Source organism: Cupressus sempervirens, chromosome 9, assembly GCF_028749045.1.
Source record: "Cupressus sempervirens isolate cs-2001-9-10 chromosome 9, ASM2874904v1, whole genome shotgun sequence".
NCBI lineage: Eukaryota > Viridiplantae > Streptophyta > Pinopsida > Cupressales > Cupressaceae > Cupressus > Cupressus sempervirens.
This window is the reverse complement of record NC_143126.1, coordinates 189,307,840-189,330,582: the sequence shown is the minus strand read 5'-3', so window position 1 is coordinate 189,330,582 and position 22,743 is coordinate 189,307,840. Positions and strand designations below refer to the sequence as shown.

At 34.8% G+C, this 22,743-nt stretch overlaps 1 protein-coding gene across 1 annotated transcript in view; it reads left to right on the top strand.

The window, feature by feature from the left end:
• Positions 1 to 21,632, top strand: part of LOC149538112 (Zinc finger protein 622) — a 34,674-nt gene extending 13,042 nt beyond the window's left edge. Inside the window, exons 2-5 of the mRNA XM_089799493.1 lie at positions 19,927 to 20,511; positions 20,614 to 20,783; positions 20,933 to 21,154; positions 21,275 to 21,632. Coding sequence (XP_089655619.1) covers positions 19,927 to 20,511; positions 20,614 to 20,783; positions 20,933 to 21,154; positions 21,275 to 21,434 — 1,137 coding nt within the window. The 3' untranslated portion in view covers positions 21,435 to 21,632. The remainder of the gene's footprint in view (positions 1 to 19,926; positions 20,512 to 20,613; positions 20,784 to 20,932; positions 21,155 to 21,274) is intronic.
• The last annotated feature ends 1,111 nt before the right edge of the window (positions 21,633 to 22,743 follow it).

The following is a 22,743-nucleotide window of genomic DNA, read 5'->3' as shown; positions in this document are numbered from 1 at the left end:
CCATTAGAGAAGCAGCATCAAACCATAGAGGGCCTTAAAAGGTCATATGGAAATGCAGAGTCATATTTTGTGAAATTAAACATACCTTAAGTTGTAATGTGAAGACTCTCTCTATTTTGTTGTACATATCGCAGCAAGCGGAAAACATTGTACAGTGGAATATCTTATTATCAATAAAGTGATATTTTGTAGTGTGGCTGGGTTTTTCCCTTCATTTTGGAAGGGTTTTCCCAAGGCAATCTTGTGTATCTCTTCTATCTATTTTGGCTATTCCTTATTGCTGTTTATTTCAATTTCTGGACAGTAACTTTAACAGCCCCTTCCACTTCACTATATACTCTAGAATCAGCTTATTTGAACCTCTTCTCTCTCACATTCATGACCCCATTAAAGAAGTAGCATCATAATCATAGGGGGCCTTAAAAGGTCTTATGGAATTGCAAAGAGTCATATTTTGAGAAATTAAAGTGACCTTCAGTTGTAACATGAATAGTTTCTCTTTTTTGTTATATATATCGCATCAAGCAAAAAATATTGCACACTGGAATATTTTATTATCAATAAAGTGATATTTTGTTGTGTGGCTGGGATTTTCCCTTCATTTTGGAAGGGTTTTCCAGGGTAATCTTGTGTATCTCTTGTATCTATTTTGGCTATTCTATATTGTTTATCTTTATTTCTGGGCAGTAACTTTAACAGTTTCTTCCACTTCACTATATACTCTGGAATCAGCTTATTTCATAACCTTTTCTCCCTCACATTCAAGACTGCTTCAGATTCCAATATTAATTTGCCCTCATAGTCAATTGGCAGTAATTCTGTCGAAGGCACAATCTGCTGCGTGAGGGCCTTTTTAAGGCAAGAAACATGAAAGGTGTTATGAATTCTGCTATTGGGAGGTTGTTCGAGCGCATATGAAACTTGTCCCACCTTCTTGATTACTGGATAAGGTCCATAGAAATGGGGTTTTAATTTTTGTGTCCCACTGCCTTTGATGGATGACTGCCTATATGGCTGCAATCTCAAAAATACCAAGCTACCTACCTCAAACAATCTTTCTGTCTGATGTCAGGGAGCATATAACTTTTGCTGATCATGCATATTGTGCAAATTTTTCCTGGAGAGCTACCAAAATATCCTTGCTCTGCCGGACCACATCCTTAGCACTGGGAACTGTACTATCAGTAAAAATCAAATCCATTAAAGAAGTAGCATCATAACCATAGAGGGCCTTAAAAGGTCATATGGAAATGCAAACAGTCATATTTTGGGAAATTTAAGAGACCTTCAGTTGTAATGTGAAGAGTCTCTCTATTTTGTAATATTCAAGCGTAAAACATTGTACCTTGGAACATTTTATTATCAATAAAGTGATATTTTGTTGTGTGGCTAGGTTTTCCCTTCATTTTGGAAGGGTTTTCCCAGGGCAACCCTATGTATCTTTTTTATCTATTTTGGCTTTTCTTTATTGCTGTTTTATCTCAATTTCAGGGTAGTAACTTTAACAGCTCCTTCCACTTCACTATATACTCTGGAATCAGCTTATTTCGTAACCTCTTCTCCCTCACATTCAAGACTGCTTCAGATTCCAATATTAATTTGCCCTCATATTGGCAGCTATTCTCTAAGGCACAATCTGCTGCCCAAGGGCCTTTTTAAGGCAAGAAACATGAAAGGTGTTATGAATTCTGCTATTGGAGGTAGTTCGAGCACATACGCAACTTGTCCCACCTTCTTGATTACTGGATAAGGTCCATAGAAATGGGGTTTTAATTTCTGTGTCCCACTCCCTGTGATGGATGACTGCAATCTCACAAATACCAAGTTACCCACCTCAAACAACCTTTCTGTCTGATGCCTGGCAGCATATAACTTTTGCTGATCCCACATATGCTGCAAATTCTCCTTGAGAGCTACCAAAATATCCTTGCTTTGCTGCACTACATCCTTAGCACTGGGAACTCTATATTATTAAAAGTCAAATATATTAAAGAAGTAGCATCATAACCATAGAGGGCCTTAAAAGGTCATATGGAAATGCAAGGAGTCATATTTTGGGAAATTAAAAAGACCTTCAATTGTAATGGGAAGAGTCCCTCTATTTTGTTATATGTATCACATCAAGCGAAAATCATTGTACACTGTAGAATTTTTTTTATCAATAAAGTGATGCTTTGTTGTGTGGCTGGTTTTTTCCCTTCATTTTGGAAGGGTTTTTCCAGGGTAATCTTGTGTATCTCTTGTATCTATTTTGGCTATTCCTTATTGATGTTTATCTCAGTTTCTGGGCAGTAACTTTAACAGCCCCTTCCACATCACTTTATACTCTGGAATCAGCATATTTGGTAACTTCTTCTCCCTCACATTCAAGACTGCTTCAGATTCCAATATTAACTTGCTCTAACAGTCAATTAACAGCAATTTTTTCGAAGGCAGAATCTTCTGCACAAGGGCCTGCGAAGGCAAGAAACATGAAAGGTGTTATGAATTTTGCTATTGGGAGGTAGTTCAAGTGCATACACAACTTGTCCCACCTTCTTGATAATTGGATAAGGTCCATAGAAATGGGGTTTTAATTTCTGTGCTCTACTACCTTTGATGGATGAATGCCTATATGGCTGCAATCTCAAAACTACCAAGTTACCCACCTCAAACGATCTTTCTGTCCATTGCGGGCAGCATATAACTTTTGCTGATCCCACATATGCTGCAAATTCTCCTTGACAGCTACCAAAATGTCCTTGCTCTGCTGGACCACATCCTTAGCACTGGGAAATCTACTATCAGTAAATTCAAATCCATTAAAAAAGAAGCATCATAACCATAGAGGGCCTTAAAAGGTGACATACCAATTGAAAAATGATGAGTCGTGTTATAAAAATACTATTTTTAATTCAACTCTTTAATCTGCTCTGTTTGCTGTCCCGTGACATAATTCCTCAAATAGCCCTGAATCCATTTGTTACTATTTCCGTTTGTCCATCTGTTTGGGGATGGTAGCTAGTACTAATTGTTAACTTTGTTCCAGTCAAGTGAAAGAGTTTCTGCTGCCTCTGTCACTCACAATGGTATTTGGTAAGCCATGAAGCTCGAGAATCTCTTTGAAAAATGTTTCCTTAATACAGCTTATTTCCTTAATACACACAAATAAGGAGGGAAAGGATTAAATGATTTGTTTTTAGACACATGAATGAATGGGAACTCAAAGTTTCTGCAGTATACACATGCATGAACAGACCAAGCAGGCAAGCATCACAAACTGTAATTAATCAAAGACCAACTCATGGTCAGAAGAAATACTTGCAAACAGAAAGTTCTGAATTTTTTCTTTTCTCCTTTCTCAGGATGCAAAACAGAGTAACTCAAAGTTCACATTCTCCTCCACAATGATTATGCCTAAAATCAGATAAAGCATCCCTCTTTCCTCTTTTACCATCATGAAATCAGGACTCCTCCCTTTTTAAAGACTTTTCAGTTTCTGTAACTGTTTTTTTAACTGAAATCATGAAAGTGGTTCCACTTAGCTTTGGAGGGGGAAGAAACGCCAATGCCAATATGAAGTAGTGCGGTCAACTTAACTGAATGTATGCATGAGTTGTTTCAACTCTGTCTTGCTCATTTCAAAAATGTTTACATGGTGGTTTTATTTGTTGTCGGGTATTTCAATAGTTGAGGAACTGCTTGATAGTAATGATGTCATGAGTGAAAAGAAAACAAGAAACTATATACTCTGATTTTATTGGGTTGGGAGTTACCAAAATATCTCACTTCCTGACATTGCTTGTGATTTTACCACTTCTAAACTGATTTGGGCTTTTGTAGTCAGCATATCAGGGGAATGAGTCGACTTTTGTACTTCATTCACGTTTCAAAGTTCAAAAAGAGTGCCGACATCCCAACATCAAGCGGGATTTTAAAATCATTCAAGAACCATCTTTAATGGTTCACACTGAGTCCAAGATGAAACCACGAGCCCCAAATATCTTCACTTTTAACTGAATGTCATTCTTGTAATTCCATGTTTGCATTTTCACTTACAAGATGGAAAATTCGTTTTTTAATTGTCGAGTTTTAGAACTCGCCGAAAACTCGCAGGATCAGGGGTGTCAAGTTTTTGATAAAAACTTGCTGATTACTTGCCTAGTTTTTGAAAAAAACTCACCCGTGCCCCAAAATCAGATGTTAAACACCCAAACATGTTATTTCTTGATACCAGTGTACATTTGCAGCATTGTTTCAGTGTCTCAAAGCACAAAAAAAAGTCATTTTTGAAGCTCATTTCTTATTTGTGGGAGGATTTAGTCATTTTTTTAATCTCAGGTGCAGAAGGATTTATACAAATATAACATTTAAGTATAAGTTATTTCCTTTTTATACTTTAAGTTACATTTGTATAAATACTATCAAGATGTTTGAGATAGGTTTTAGCTTTGTAGGAGTTAAAATGCAGATTCTAGATTTTAGGGTTTTAAAAATATTCCAGTCCCAAATTTCAGGGTTCAACAATGTATTTTAATTAAATTAAAGTTGTTTTTAGGTTCTCGAGTTTTTCCCCGAGTTTTTAAAAAAACTGCCCGAATTTGTTTTGGGCTTGGCAAGTTTTTGCCAAGTGAGAGTTTTCAATCTATGGGGAAAACCAGTGGATGCTGGGGACTCATCAATTAATTTGTCAATTCTTGGATTGGATAGTGGTTCCTGATAGTTCTTTTGTTAAGGGCTTGGTAATCTATACACATCCCTCCTGACCAGCACTTCTGAAGATGCAAAAGGGCTTGCAGTCTAATTTGCCCCATTTCGAACAATTATTTAATTATCTTCTCAGTTTCTTGCTTATATACGTTGGGATGATGGTTGGGAGGATCACTACTGGTTTTGCTCCTTCAAGCTCAATGATATGCCAGAAATCTATATTAGGAAGTAATCTTGGTGAAATGCCCTTGCATACCTTTACTATGTTTATCTAAGTTAGACTGAATCTGCTCATTAGCGGTCCCTTTGTTCTTATCCATTGCAAGGGTAGCAATAACCAAGGAAATTATGTTTGGACTTAGTTATGTTTTCCTGTTGACTTTTCTTGCTGTCTTATACTTAGCAACTTTCTTTTTCCATTTTTTGCTTTATTCTATATTCATAGTAGTACAAATATTTCATCACCGCTGCCCATGCTACCTGCCTGTTACGAAAAACTCTCTCATTTGTCTGGCTGATACTTTTATTGTTTCTTTTGTTAAATTTTTGAACCAGAATAGAATCACATGCAATAAACAGGTCAGAAAAATATACAAACAGATGACACCATTATTAAATTTGTGAAACAATAGTATGTTATTGTCTCTATTTTATAGCATCAGGCAAACTGACTGTGCACTGAGCAAGTAGCCATTACATGTTATTCCCAGCTTACATTCTTGTTGATTCAAGTGACATACAAGCTTTTTAGTTTTTACTATTATCATCACACGACATTGTCGAGGTCTTGCTTTTATGATCTTTCTTCCATGCACCATTCAAGCAGGGCTCATCTCAAAATCTAGTTCCATTTGTTATATCTTTTAATATTTTATTTTATTGTTTGGTTTTCCAAAAGATTGTGATTTTCTGTCAAGCAGATTACTTTGTCAAGTTAAATGGCCTGCTAATTATGTAATAGTGTCAAGAATCCTATTTCTACTTTTAGTCTTTCGCTCTGAAATCTACAATGGCTTGAAAAGCTGTCAATTCTTCCGTTGGATTTGCCAAGCTGTATTAACTTAGGCTCATTTTATTGCTAGGCCATAGTCTTATGGACCATTGTCAAGTCTAAGAATTGTTGTGCCAGGTGAAATGGCTTGTTAATTATCTGGTAGTGGGTTGATCTCTCATTCCACTTTTAGATTCTTCATTGGAGGATATTATTTCCCTTTACCTGAAAAACCAAGTTACTTGCCATTCTACGCTTAAATCAAGGACATTGAGAAAGCTGTCTGCTCTCCTGTGACATGCATTTATTAATTGGGAGCAATCTGGCTTCAAGGCTGGTTAATACCAAGAAATCAACAATTTTAAATCTGGCAATACTTATTTTTGTTTTTGTTGAGATGATAAACATCCTGAATCTTTGTATGGCCCGATGGTATTGGGTGCTTTGGTTGCCCAAATAATTCATCTCCTTCAGCGCATGGCATCAAGGATCAAAGGTACCATTCTACTAAATTTGCTTGTGACTTATCTCAACCTCTTTTTCTCAGCAAGATTTGATCCCTGGTGGCCTCTTTGTGAACAATTTAAAATTATCAATTGACCAAGGGTCACTAGACAAGGTGACAATAATTTTGTATTTAAAATTTTCAAAAAATAACCAAAAAATATGGAAATGCCTGCTATGTTGAGAGTCCATGTTATAGAAGTGTAACTATTCTCCGAAATCTGAGTATCTTGATCTCTTCCGGCTGTTTCGCGAATTATTTATGTTTGGGACCCTAGCTTATATTTCTGTCTTGAATTTCGGCCATAGTTGCAAAACTTATTGATTACTCACCAAACTTATGAACTACATTGGCTTGCAAGTAATTGGAATGGGCAGTCTTTGATATTTTTTCATTGTTTACAATAGCATTGAATTTGATTGGCTTCATGTAATGTCCCCTTAATAAAATTTTATGATTTGGACAAATTTGTTATAATTCAAGCTGCAAGAGGATTCTTCCCATCCGTAAGGTTTAAACAATTTTTTTCTTTGCAGCAATGAATTTATTGAATGAGATTTCTAAATGTTCATAATTTAATGAGTTGAACAATGTAGTAATTGATCAATGTGATGATCTGCTGCATTTACATTGATAAAGACTAATGGGCAAAAGTTTATTTGTTCGACGATAATTGTTATGTGATCGTCTTATTTAAAGATCACTCCAAAGATGTCAAGAGTCATAAATCTAAGATTAGCCTTGTCCTTGATTGTTGACTGGATGCTGATTATAGAATTTGAGGCAAGGGTTGATTGGCTAATCTTTGTAAGGTGTGTTATTGCTGTTGTACTCATTTCCTTTCTAGGCTATGTCAGAATGTTTGAAGTGCTCCCTCTATGGAGTTTATAAATAAACTAATCTAAATCTTCACTTTATTTTCTGCCTTCCCGTTCAATCGTTGAGAGAGTGAATGAAGAGATGTAGTTAGTAGAAGTGCCTTATCTTAGACCTTTTTATTATTTAATTATTGACTATTTAATCGTACCCTTCCATGAAATAGTCAATCTATGCCTTATATTCAATTGTACCCTTCCATCAAATGGTCTATGTTTTATGGTCTTTAATAGGCAAGTGCTGATAATACAATGGTAACTTGTCGAAAAATAAAAATAAATTATGTTAGTCAACAAATTGCTTGTTATACCTGTGTTCTTTTACTGATCAGTTGAATCGATATTAATATTGCTAATAATAATATTTTAAAACTATTTTACTAATTTCTTGCGGCACCAATAGAATAATAGTACAATTCTAGTATTAACAATAGAACAATAGTTTGAATAAATTAATTGTTAGTGTATAAGTTATATATATATATATAGGTAAATGTCCGAGGCCTTGTAAAATATGTTATATTAAAAAAAATTACATTGTCTTTGTTGAAATAGGCACTGGTAGGAAAGAACGGAGAAGAAAACCTCTAGTTTTGCTCACGACTAAAGTCCTGTATAATACAACTTTTAAAAGGGGCATACCTCAGTTTTAATATTATTACAAGTACGTTCCTTGTTCATCTTATCCTTTTTTCTTTTGTTAACCAATTTAAGTTTTCCACCTTTGATTTTGGGCTTCCTTTCCTTTATTTCATAATTTGTTTATAGTGCTGGTCCAATTCCATTCTATCCGCTATTCTTAATAAAGATCTCTCTTTCTTCCTTTATCTTAAGACACTTCAAGCTCAAATTACACATTTGTCTTTTAAAACATTAATTAAACACATTTATGATGCAAACTATCTAATTGAAATTTAGCATTATTAGAGATCACCGATGTTTCCTTTAACCTAAAGTTTAGAATAATATGCTCATTTAAACGCGCCTAAATGAGTACTTATTGTTTTACTATTCATAGTTTCACCTAGGGGTTACATTACTCAGTTTTAATATTAATTATTATTTCATTTTTTGATTAATATATTGTAAATGCCGATATAAGGAAACTTAGCCTAAATATGTAATAGATTAACTCCGTCTACCACGACACTATAAAGATACAAAATTCCAATCTTTTAAGATTTATATTCACTGTTTCATGTTAGAAGAAGATAACATTTTATAAGAAGTTCCTTGTTAGGAAAGTAGTAAGTTTGCAATCCGTTCACTTTCTTAATTCTTACAAATTTCTATTCATTTGAATTGAGATCTAAATCAACTTATTGGCCTAATTAGGCGAGAAGATGAATCTTTATCCTCAATATCTCAACTCTATCCATCATAGGTAATTCGTGCACACTCGGATCTAATATAGATTTACCATCCCATACCTCAATCTCCTCTTCTGCTAGGTAAATTCCCATCCAATAATTACAAGCTAGTCAAATGTGGAAAAAGATGAATAAGAAAGCTAGATTTCTTCTTACAATTGGGAACCAGTTAACCAATCTATTGGAATCTAGCGATGATACAAGAGGATATAAAGGGATGAGTTGACATTGGTCGATAGGAGTGTTGTAATGACACGGTCTGCAGATGTATATATCATTTCTAATACTAGCAATCGCCTTGTCAATGTTGCCAATGTATTCATGATTAAACAACCATTTACATAAGATTAGGATGTTCGATTTATTTGTCTCTAAATGACAAGCCATAGCCAAGAACATAACCAAAATATCACTGGGAACTCTATACTAGTTTGTGTTATTGAGAAATCCTTTGCCAAGGATTCTATATAGTGCCCTTCTAATCAAGAAATGACAAAACAACCGACATTATAGTCACATTTACTAAAGCAAACTAACGGAAGGTTGGAAGGCCACAAGACATGCAAAAATGAAGAAACAGCCAACATTATAGTCACATTTACTCATATAGTCCTTTTTCTTGCCCATTGCTAAATAATTAAGATAAAAATAAAACAATAATCCAGCTACCCCCATATTGAGAAGCTAATTTGTAGTTACCAAAGATAACTAGATATATTCATTAGATATCTTGGAATCTGATCACATATAGATGGGCTATCCGAATGCAAAAAGAGTCCATAAACGAAAGACAAAGAAACAAAATGGGAGGAAAACAAACCTAGCCAACTAAATACATACATTGTTCGATCAATTCCTTGTTAAAGGGAACTCAACAACAAAAACTAGACCTAGTAATCATACTCGAAGTATTCAGAAACAAGACTAAACAAGCATATATATTAGATGCCAAAAGAGCAAACAGAAGCTAAGAACTAACCCAACATGATCAAGAGTATTCCTCAGTCTTCCAAAAAACCATAATTAGGTCTTCCACTTCTTCTATGTCAAATTCCTTAGGCTCTGGAGACGGAGCAAAGATAGTACATACATTGTTCAATCAATTCCTTGTTAAAGGGAACTCAGCAACAAAAACTAGACCTAGTAATCATACTAGAAGTATTCAGAAACAAGACTAAACAAGCATATATATTAGATGCCAGAAGAGCAAACAGAAGCTAAGAACTAACCCAACATGATCAAGAGTATTCCTCAGTCTTCCAAAAAACCATAATTAGGTCTTCCACTTCTTCTATGTCGAATTCCTTAGGCTCTGGAGACAGAGCAAAGATAGTTTTCTCTTGATTGGACTTGTTGAAATTCAACAAAGAGAATTCCAGTTTGCTTTGATCCGCGAAGTCTATTCCAGGTTCGATGAAAGAATTGAATGCTTTGAGGTAATTAAGAAGCAATTCCTTGCTTTGGTACTCCATAATACCCCTCCATCTACGAAGAAATGAAATGCTTGCTTCCATCTTCGACCATTCCTTGTTGAAAAGGTTGAAATCCCTGATATGGAGAATAGGACGTCTAGGAACAATTGTATGAACATAACTGCTTGGATAATGCAACATATATTTCTCAGCATATGGAATTTTCAAATTCTTGTCAATACTAAGGACTGCATGCTCCAGCCCCTGTAACCAGGGTTGGTCAAATAAATTGTAGCATAGGCGCACGATATCCCAATGATCAACCTAAGCTTAGGCCAAACAAGCTATAAATGATCCTAGAATTGAACTATTGGTACGCCAGGTGTAATCATAGTTAAAAACCTTTTCACCTAATGCTCTATTAACAACTACTCTAGTCATATCATCGACAGGGTTAAGGAGTCTATTCCAATGTTCTGGTTTAATAGAGCCCCTAAATGCCATTGTTTTGACTATGCAAGCATGGAACATATTTATGGCAAATTCCATTCTAGGACACAAAACTAAGCACACAACAAACACTAGATGAAGCTACCGGATACAATATTTAGGGATAGAGATGCCGAAAAAGACTACAATACTCCACTATAAATAGCCTCTTTCTAGAAATCCCTAGAATAATCTAGAAAGGCAGAAATCATAGCTAGAAGTGGGAACTCAGAGTAACTAAAAAAAAGTACTGGCTAGTGAGCGAACTTAAAACCCGAAAAGGAAAGCATGATTACCCTTACCGGAAACAATACTAAGTATTCATGATACTATCCTAGATAAAACTGTGAAGCCTAAAAGGGAACTTTCTAGGAACTATAGTCATGCCAACCTATGATATAGAAATATATGTTTGAAGTTATATAATTTATTTTGGTATATTGCAAGTTAATTTAAAGATATATTTTTCATATATATATATATATATATATATATATATATAGTAATATTATTAAATAATATATTATAAATTTATATCCATTAACAAAAAATTATACTATTATTCAATTTATTATTGTATTTTATCATTTAAGTACAGGGGACATCACACTTCATCATAGAGGCGCGTATTGGTAGCAAGTTTAGTTTCTTTCCTTTGAATATTGTTTATCATTTTATAGCGATATAATATTTTCTATTTATACTATTTATTAGTTCCTCTCTTATGTAATTAACGTTTTTGTTTGACTCCCCAAGTATTTTTTTTTTAATAAGCAAGATTATATTCTTGAAGTTTTGAGCCTTGTATTTTTGAAATCATTTATCATAGCTAAAATTCTTTGTTTGATTGGTTGAAGCCTATTTAATTGGGCATAAATCCTAATTTTTAGGATTGGAGAATTTTAAAAATAAAATAAAAAAATAGGAAGGTAATTTTGCCACAAAATTGGACATTGACTAATTCAATTAATGACTACCATGTGCATCTAGATTTTAGAAATCTCCAGAAATTTTTCAAAGTTGACACTGAAATGTTCTCACACTGTCATAATTGTCCACATTATTTCCATTGCTGAACTCAAGTCACAAAATTTTCGTATTGGCCAACGATTTTTCATGGTCGGATAACGCTTGTAAATCTTTTAAAATATTAAAACAAATATATAAAATGTATAAAAGAAATATACTTTGATAATTTTGTTTCTACTTTAAGATAATTTTAATGTTATTCTTATATAATATTATTTAATTCTTTCTAGGACTGTATTATTAACTTAACAAAGTAATTTGCTATATTATAGTGATATTTTTTTTTGGTTGGTAGAAGGCCGTAGCTATATTATTTATATTGATTAAACAAATAAAACTTACATTGTCTCCGTTCAAACGGGCACTATTAGGAAAGAACGGAAAAGAAGACCTCACAGTCTTGCTCGGGACATTTGTCCTATATACTTTTACATCATAAAATGGGCACACCCCAGTTTACAAGTTTTTTAGAGTTACTATTTCTTTACAACGATTTACATGTATTCATTGTTTATTCCAATTGCAATTTGAAAGGTTTTCCTTTCATTGTTATTCCATGTTTATTTCTTAGGGAAATTTGAGCTCTTGATGAATTTCTGCTTGACTCGGTACCTCCTTTCATTGGAATTCCCTTAGCTTTAATATTGTTTCTTGCTTCATGGCTCACTTCCGTTTTTGAAAGAAATGATATGCTCCCTTCCAGCCCACTTGTAGACACTAACAGAAGACTTATTTGAAATGTTAGTATGGTAAAAGTTTCAGAAGATATATAATTTTATTTAGCAACCCGTTTGTGGCTGATTGTTGCATTTCTTTTACTTAGGTACCAGTCTCTGTGATGTGGGGTTAGCATAATTTGTTTATGAGTTTAATTGAAATAAGTGAAACTACCCTTAAGCCTGTCCAATTTTTTAATACTTTGATGAGTTTTAATTATTATTGTGATTCTTGTTATGTCTCTATTTCAAATTATGATTATCTATTTTGATTGGTAGTGAATAGGTGCAAGTTATAATGCAACCCAACTAGGTGATAAACTGAGCACCATCTACAGTGTTAATTAAATTTTATGAATGTAGTGCTGGGAGTAAGAGGGAGCCATGAAAGGCAACCAAAAATGATTACTGTAATGATCCAAGCTGTATATCATTTAAACTGAATTTGAAAATGAAAAAGGAGACAACAGAATAGGGAGCCCAATTGCTACTAAAGTAGCAAGAAAATAAAGGACCCGAATCAATGAGCATCACAATAGAGCAAATGAAGACAAAAGCTATCTAAGAATGAGAACCAAATAAGCATAGCAAAGACCCAAGTACACACCTTGTCTAAGATAACAACGAATATATTATCATATTCCAATGAACATACAAGTCGAAATCTACAGAATCATAATAATTGAAAGCCAAATGGAATATACAAAGTGGAACATGAACAAAACTGCCGATATACCAGAGAACGAAAAAATAACCCGATATAGACAAAATCTAGAAGACAAGCTACCCAAAAAGGTTAGAACATGAAACAAAGGAAGTGCTAGGAACAAAGAACCAAAAAGCCACTCTGGGAGGCTCAAAATTGAGAAGGGAGCAGGCCCTGCAAAAGAACTACTGGAGGAGGACTGTTGAAAGCAAGACGAAGCTAAACTCCCAAAATGTCTTCCTTCTCTCTATACCACTCCATGCCCCTCTAGTCGACACAAATGTGCATGTTAGTGGTAGCCAGAAGAAACATCCGATTGTGGGTGGTTTGCTCCATATGCTGCATAAAAGTCCTCTTGTCTTGCAAAATCAGAATAGGGAAGACATCCACTGGCATATCCAAAACACTGAACTCGCTTATTTTGGAGATGCAAAGGTCATCATCAATGTTACCTAGGTCCGCATCTAGCTCACAGAGAAAGGGTGCTTTAAAAACAACCTTGTAGAAATCCCTAAGCGCCATTTTACCCCTATCCACGTGCAAAATGGTTGCTATAAACACGACCACTATGTCAGAGTTATGCTTAGGCCTGTCAGCTAAAGTAGAATCATCTTCGCCTAGGATAATCTTGATTGCTTGATAAACTAGATGATCCTTGGATTTGACCATCTTGCTAATTCTAAGGACATAAATCCCCCCCCCTAGAAAGCCATCTCTCTAAGACCAGGCTTCATCCTAATCGATGTGTTCATCCTACAAACTTAAAAGCTGAAAAGCTCAAAGAGACAGCGATTGAACCCCTATAGCTCATGATAATCGTAGTTGCGAATTCGCAGGCTAAACCATTAAGGTTCTTAAATAGTAGGGGCATCATCATTAGGAGATACCTTACCTTTGGGAGCTCGTGCGAGAAATTTGGAAGATGTTACAACAAGATATCTGGAATCGAGCAATGCCTCAAAATGTCCTTCACCAAATGCGTTGTCCATTATTGGATAATTTACAGGTATTAGGGTAGGAAAAACTACATTGTGTGTGATTAGTGAAACGTGTGAATAGATCTACCAACATTTATAGGAGTCTCAAGTTTCAATGATAAAGTTATTAAGTCACCCCTATCTCACTTTCTAGAAGGGTCTAAGTTTGATGATTACAAAGATTAAATAGTACAAATCCACACTAGTCTGTTGATTTACATAAATGGCTAAATAAGAGTTTAAAAATCTGAGTGAATATAGTCTAGAGCTGTCTCTAAGAGTTCCATAACTGACCAATAAATGCACAGAAGAAGATTCATCAAAATTATAGATAGTAAGATTTTGTCCATCAACTCTAGAGTTTGCTAAGACATCTACTATTTTGTTGCCTTCCCTATGTCGATCTCTAAGCCTATGTTGTTGATTAGTGACCAAACACTTAGTCATTTGCAAGTTATTTATTAGGTGAGATTACAAGGTCATCATTGGACCAAGTTATCTAGTAAAGTCTGAATAGACAGTACTTAGACCGAGTAGAACAACAACTGCCGAGCAGATATGCGAGCCGAGGAATATGGTATGAGCGGAGTAATATAATGATGATGGAGCATTTTGAGAAGTTATCAAGTGCCAAGCAACAACATACATGACCGAGCGTTAGAACATTCAAGTGTTGAGCAATGCAGTTTTGATATGTGAGTTTGTAATGACACAAACTCATATGTGAATCATTTTGGCCGACATTTCTATGAGATTTAATATCTGTAGAGCCAAATCAGATTTTGATTACATGTCATTAGTAGAAGGTAATGATCCCTAGGCTAACAATTTAACCAATTAGAAAAAAGGATATAAACTGCAAAGATGATGAAGGTTAAACCGTTGATCAAGATCTGAAAGCTTCACATGAAGCCTATTTAAGGAGGATTCTAACCCTAGAATCGATATATAAATAAATAAATAAATAAATAAATAAATAAATATATATATATATATATATATATATAGAGAGAGAGAGAGAGAGAGAGAGAGAGAGAGAGAGAGAGAGAGAGTGGATGAAATGCGGAAAGGATATATGCATGTGAAGGAGTTCAAGAGACAGATCCAACAGAGAGAGCAATCAGAGTAGTGAAGGACTGAATAGATTTATCAAATTCAGAGAACTAGATTAGAGATAGAGGAAAGAGGAGACCCAACATCAGCTTGCAGAGCATACCGAGGGTCAGTGGTACTGAATTAGTTATTTTGTAATTGAGACAGGGAAAATCTCTTAATAGAGCGGTCTTAATAGGCCTATGTAAATCTCCTGACAGAGTCCTTACTTTATTGTAGGTATCAAGTCCTCTAACAAGGCAAGACCTAATAGTCTTTGAAGTCTTTAACATGATATACCTCTCACTAGGTAGATCATATCTTATGGTAAAAAATTGTAACCTTAACAAGTTAACTTTATTGTTGCAATAGTGAAGATTTGTGGGTTTCATCCCCATCCCAGTGTTACTTTCATCTTGAAGTGTTTCTTTGTAACCAAATCAACATGTTATGTGTTGAATTGTTATGGATGTGATGAACTTATTTTATGTTTCAGCATTACAGTTTTAATGATGAATTAGGTTTGATTAGATTTTGAATTAAATTTTGATGTCAAAAGTTTAAGATCCTGATTCACCCCCCCACTTCAGTATCTTGTTTCCCACATATATATTCCAACAATTGGTATTAATGCTTAGTTCTCTTGTCAGGAAGTTTAGCAGCTTGAGAGGATAAGATCATGGAGATGGCAGTGTACAAGATGGGAAAGATCATTGAGAATCAGATAATTGAAATCTGGATCGGGTTCTAACAATTAGAGACAAATAAAGAAGAGTTGAGAAAATCCCTCAAAAGGAGAAAGAGAGATGGTTATACAACTTAATGACACTCAATACACAAAGTTGATACAAAAGGATTGTTGGACAATGGAAGGATTGGTAACAAGGATGAAGCAATGACATAACTATTAGAAAAGAACAATGCCCTAGTGAAGGAAGCAAAATATCTGAAGACAGAACAAGAAATTCAATCCGTTACGCTACATGAAGCTATTGAACAAAAGAAAAAAAGCAATGGAAGATAAGCTCATAGCTGAAGAAGACAAAAGGAAAACAACTAGCAGACTTGAAGAAACATCAGTTGAAGTTCAGAAGCTTACAAATACTTAGCTTGACATGATAAATCAATTAGTAATTGCAAACCAGGAAGCAAACAAAAAAGATTTGGAGATCACAAATCTAAAGTTACAAAATGAGCAATTGAAGAATGAGTTAAGACATGAAAAGGAACTCATGGAAAGGATGAACAAACCAAATGAAGCAATCAAACATTTTGAAGATATGATGAAGTCACCAAGAACAATAGACACATTAGGACTTGGATACAAGCAATTTTCAACTACTGAAGAAGGAGAATCATCCAAAAGTGGAGAACAAAGGAATGCAAAATCAAAAGGCAAACCTACATGTCATTACTGTGGAAAGATTGGACATACATCAAACAATTATAGAAGCAAAAAATGACAAGTAAACAACAAAACCTAACCGAAGTGGTAATTGTTCTAAATGCAAGAAAGTAGGACTTTAAGCTCATGAGTCCAAGACAGAGAACACAGATTAAACTAGAAAGGTATCTAGATTCCAAGGTCACTGTTACAATTGTCAAAAGTATGGACATAAGGCTTATGAGTGTAGACTTAAGAAGAAATCACATTAGTCACCTGGAGAATAGACTCATGCAACAAAGAAAGACAATTCCTATCACTGGGTTTATAACACATGGTACAGTTGTGACTATTGTGGAGAATATGGACACATTCCAGAGTATTGCATCAAGACACATTTCAGAGGAAATTACAAGAAATGGCTAAATGGTGAGATAGTATGTTTCAATTGTCTTAGAGTGGGACACATTAGTAAGAATTGCGAAACCAGGACACCTACACCAACACCAAGAAATGATAATGGCAAACCAAAAAAGAAGACAAAGATAGAGTTAGTAAGAGTTGGAAGCATCAAAGTAGAAGACACTGTGGCCACCCAATTTGATTTATCTGGTGATCACATCACGTGTCACTAAAAGGAAGAGTTATGTAGGAATTGTATACTTGAAAGCTATATTTTACATTAGTTCCTAGCATTAAAGTGATGAAGATATATCTACATAATTGGAGATGCATTGAGAAATGTTAGAAATGAAAATTTAGTAAGTACCTAGCATTAGTGGTATAATCTATATTGATCGAGTTTTGTAGTATAGATTGAGTGATCGATAACAATTACATACTGACCGAGTAAGTTGGTTATGATCGAGTGCATAACTTTGATCGAGCTAAAGTTGAGGCTGAGCCCAGTTGTCATACACTATCTGAGTACGAGGACATTAATTGCAGAGCTAAATTGAAGGATCAAAGGTATATATCGAATTTGAACAATTATTTTTCTTACCCAACAATCAAGGAACTCATGTAAAGACTCAAAAGCGATCTCAACGACCAGAGCAAGGAATCGCAACAAGTTATCATCAAATTTGTGAAGAGAAGTATTACTCTTATTGTCGAGAAAGGTATTTTGTGAAAAGATTTTATTGAAAACCCTAGTTCACAATGGCGTTTGGAAGTTCTATGTCAAAGGATAACAATGCACAAATCATAAGGAATGATCATTGACCTCCACCAAATTTCAGAAACACGGTTAATATTGAAACCCATGTTGGTAATGTTGGAGCGTTGTCATCTATTCCACCTAGAGTCTTGATTGTGAAAGACATCAAATCATTTAGTCAATGTAAGATTGGAGAAATTGGAGATTTTGAAATCATGATAGCTTATGACAAGTTATGTGTAGATGAAATTCTGAAAGATGAATTCAAAATCGTTGCAGACAAAGGGCTGATTGGTGACCTAGATTTTCCTAAAGTTTTCAAGAACGAATGGATAAAAATTGTTTTAAGCCGAGTTCACGACATGAAAGTATGGTTGGAAGGCAGGCCAATAAAAATCAACAAGGCAATCATTTGAAGAGCAACTGGGTATCCTACATTAGATCGACCTAAGAGCATAAGGAATGACACACAGAATGAAATTGAAAACCTAACCAAGATCATCTTGTAGAGCATATCAAGACTTAGGTACTGAATTAGTTATTTTGTAATTGAGACACAACAAATCTCTTAACAAAGCGGTCCTAACAGGCCTATGTAAATCTCCCAACAAAGTAATTACTTTATTGTAAGTGTTAAGTCCTCTAACAAGGCAAGGCCTAGTAGTCTTTTAAGTCTTTAATGAGATAGACTTCTCACCAAGTAGATCATATCTTATGGTACAAAATTGTAGCCTTAACAGGTTAACTTTATTGTTGCAACAATGAAGATTTGTGGGTTTCATCCCCATCCCAGTTTTACCTTCATCTTGAAGTGTTTCTGGGTAACCAAATCAGCATGTTATGTGTTGAATTGTTATGGATATGATGAACTTATTTTATGTTTCAGCATTACAGTTTTAATGATGAATTAGGTGTTGATTTTGATGTCAAAAGTTTAATACCCTGATTCACCCCCTCCTCTTAGTGTCTTGTTTCCCACATATATATTCCAACACCCTATATATATATGCTGAAACCTAATCTCTTCAAATTTGTCCACCGTGTTTAGTGCTATTTCGAGTTTTGAGTTTAGTGACCAAGTTGGCGTACTTCTTTTTCGGAGTGCATTAAGAATGATTTGTGAGTCTCCTTCTATTATTAGTTTTTTAATTCCTCCTTCTAGGCTTAGTATAAGCTCTTTTAAGAGTGCTTCCAATTCTGGTAGGTTATCAGTTATCCTCCCTAGCAGTTTAGCCCGTTTAAGGATCCATTTGTCTGAGTTGGTGATGTAGCATCCTAAACCAGCTATACCTGGGTTTCTTGTCAATGCACCATCAAAATTTACATTTGCCCAACCTAACGGAGGGGGTAGCCATTTGCAGTTCTCTTGGGCTTGTTTGTTAGCTTTGTTATAAACCCTATGGGGGTTGATTAAATTATTCCAATTCTTTTTCATTAGTGCATCCCATTTTTAGAAAATTCCTTCCTTGGTGTGATTCCTCAGATAATTATTAATAACTTTAGTGATGCTAGATTCTACTTTGTTTAGGAAAGATTTAGGTTGTAATTCCTTATTGTTGTAGATTCGCCTATTTTTTTCCTTCCAAATCTCCCATGAGAGAATGGATGGTAAAATTTTCCAAAGGTGGTTGTAGATTTTGGATTGTCCATCTTTAGGCCAACTTTTAAGATATTCCTAGAGGTTGGAATGGAGAGCTATAGACCAGTTTAGTTTCTTACAGAGCCATTGCCAGCATGATTTAGCAAAACTACACTGGAAGAGGAGGTGGTCTACTGTCTCTGATGCCTTTTTGCATAAGGGGCATCTCGAAGGTCCTTATTTTGTTAAATCGATCTGCTAAAACACTTAAAATATAAAATATTTGAAGAAATAATAATAATATTAAATTATTAAATTTTAATAAATATCCCAAAAATTATAATCTGAATAGTTTTGGTGAACACAAATTTTAGAAGTTTTTAATGTTGTAGTTGTTACGTCTTTTGGGCAACTAAAACCTCAAAAAAAATAATAATTTACATATATGTCTTTTGAGCAACTAAAACCTCACTCTACTAAAGACGTCCTACAAATATTTCAAGGAACAATTATGGTACATTTAAAAGATACACAAAATTTAAGGTACAGATTTTTTCCTCATCAATTATGATACCTACAACCCCACCTCTCACTATGACCACAAAAGGCAGGGACTCCGGACAGTAGCTTTCAAAGTAAGTATTAGATGCATATTTTATGTTGTACCTTCAACTTCTTATGGGCTCAAGTCAAATGGTAATAATAGCGGCAGAGACAATGTCAAAACTGATTTTTTTGGTCTATAACATGCATTACATTCTAACGTATGTCTAGATATGAAGGAAACTAGTATACCCCAAATTTAATATGAATATTTTTAAAATCTTTTTACAGAGGTTTATTTTGATGTTTGGAAAGTTTATTGAAGTTATTGCTGTGTATTTCAATTTTTCACGTCTGTCATGTGCCTGAGTTTCTCAACTATGATATTGACTACTACATATTTTTTACAGGTTGCTGGAGTCCCTGGGGTGACAGAAGCATTATTTGAGGCAAGACAGCAAGCTTTGGCAAATGAGCAGAAGAAACTTGAAGGCAGCCGGATGTTGTATAACTGTAACCTTTGTGGGAAAGAGTATAGAAGTGACAAGGCCCATGCTCAGCATCTTAAGTCGAAAGCACATATTTCTCGTGCATCTGAGGTCTCTGACTTGCAAAGTGCTGGAATTTCGGTCATTAAGCCACTCCCAGAACAAGCTACAAGATCCTTAGCTACCCACGATGAGGAAAAAGAAGATTCTGAAAACAGCGAGGAATGGGAGGTGGTCGAAGATGAAGATGACATAGTTAGTTTAGCAACAGACTCTTTGGGAAATTTGGACGTCAATAAATCAGATTCAGGAGATACCAGAAGCAAATCTGGTTTATCGAGAGGCGAACTCCAGTGGGATGTCAGCTGCTGCTTCATATGTGATTTGAGGACAGATGGAACCATTGAGAGTTGTGTAGAACATATGCACAGGACACATGGCTTTTTTATACCTGATGCGGAATACTTAAAAGATCCACATGGATTACTCAACTACCTTGGTCTCAAGGTATTCAAGAATAATTAAGTGATTCTTAATGCTTACGGCTAAATCTTTTTAAGAATAATATGGAATCCGTAAATCTGAAACTTTGTCACTGTTATGACACAGGTAACGGAGGATTTCATGTGTTTGTATTGCAATGAGAAAAGGCAGCCATTTCAAAGTCTAGAAGCTGTTAGGAAGCATATGATCTCAAAAAACCACTGCAAATTACACTATGGAGATGGCGATGAGGAAGAAGATAGCGATTTAGATGATTTTTATGACTACACTAGCAGGTGTTAAATGCTCTCCTTTGCAAATTTGTGACTGCATCATAATAGAGTTGCTTCCCTGTTATCAAGACAGTTTTACAATCTGCGGTGCTGACATTGATTGCACTGTTTGTTTATCATCATTTCGTGAGGATTAATATTTGTTTATGCAGTTATGTCGATGAAAGTGGGATGCAGATAGTGGCCACGGGGGAAAATCTGGATGCAAACTTTGAACTTGGCTTTGGAGGTGCAGAACTTGTAATTAAAAAGACATCAGAAAATGGGACAACCAGCAAGATGCTTGGTTCTCGTGAGTTTCTAAGGTATTATCGTCAGCGACCACGCCCTACAGTTGAGAGAGATACTGCTCTTTCTAGAGCACTAGTCTCAAGGTGAGTGATTGGATCTCTGAATGTTATTTAGTTTTTAGCTCAAGTGTGGTATTTTTTTCCTAATTTCAATTCCACAAACCTGTTAACATGCATTTTAAACAGAGAAATTTATTTCTGCAGATATCATAGCATGGGTTTGGCAACTGTTCAATCGAGAGATAAGGAATTGAGGAGACATGCATTAAAGAAAATACAAAGTTATGGAGCAGAGGCAATGCGCACAAAAATAGGGATAAAGAACAATGTGATCAGGAACCTGCCAAATAACGTTCCATATTGAGATTACTTGCTCAATTTTGTAAATTTCAACATAAGCTTCTGTCCAACGTTGGATATGCAGTCATTTAGTCGGTTGCTTTAAGTATTAACATATTATATTGTATTCTCAGCTTTATATTGCCGTGAGCGGTGCATTTGTGCGTAGTGAACATGTGGATATTTTGAGAGCAAATATCATCTTATACGAAGGTTCACTGGTGCCCGTGTTTTTCTTGGCTTCTTTATCTCATGGAAGAGCGTGTTTAGGAGCCTCTGGAGTATGTTATATTTTGTTCCATTTCATGAAGAGTTCTACGATAAACTTTGCTTGTTTTTCATTTTTTTCTTTAAACTTTGCTCGTCAACTATTTGCCTGTTCTTCATTTTTGTTCGATAGCATGCATCATTGAATGTCCATGCCATATTTCTTGTTCTTATACAGGTACCTCACATAATCTGACATGTGTCAGGTTTGTTATAACCTTAGATCATTTATGTGGTTACACGAATTTATTTTTATATTTGATCAATTTATAAATGAATGAATGATTTTAATAACGTTCACGAGGCTAAATTAGTCCATAGGACCTACAAACATGTCAAAAAAGAAGAAACACTATGCTTTTTGGAGACGTTTCTCTAATTCTACCCATTGACAGTGAATATTGACCAGTAAATTTGTTGTCTTGGCCAACTGCTCTTCCTCAAAAGGAGTATCTAACTTGCCATTTGCTAGAATATCCCGATAGCTATAGCAGATGTCATTGTATGCTGGACAATCCATGAAATAGTGACGCTTGGTCTCAACCTCTCCTGTGTTATAAAACCAACATTTCTCTCCTCCAATTCTTCCTTGGGTATTGTCCATCTGCCCGTTTCACATTTCAAATGATGGGAGACCGTCCTAAGTTGTCTAATGAGCATCTTAGCTCTCCATTTATAACATGCTATCAAATTCAAAATAGAATTACAAACGATTTAATACCATAAATTATTTCCTTCTCATAAAATGAAAAATACACTTTTTATGACTTGTAAAAGTGAAAAAGAAATAAATTATAAAATCCAAGTAATAAATGCAATTGTTCTTTTCCCTTTTCATAAGATGAAATGTAAAAAGTAGGAGGGTTAAGAGTTGACTTTTTAATTTATTTTCATTCTGAAATTTCTTATAGTCTCACCATGAGATCTCTATAAGATTGGTTGAATACTTGCTAATAAGATTAAAATTATGAATCCAACTCTATATAATTAACAATGTAGCTTTTCTTTTAGCATTTCATTAGATTTTCAAATAATATTATCTAGCATAGAAGGTAATCCCAACCACG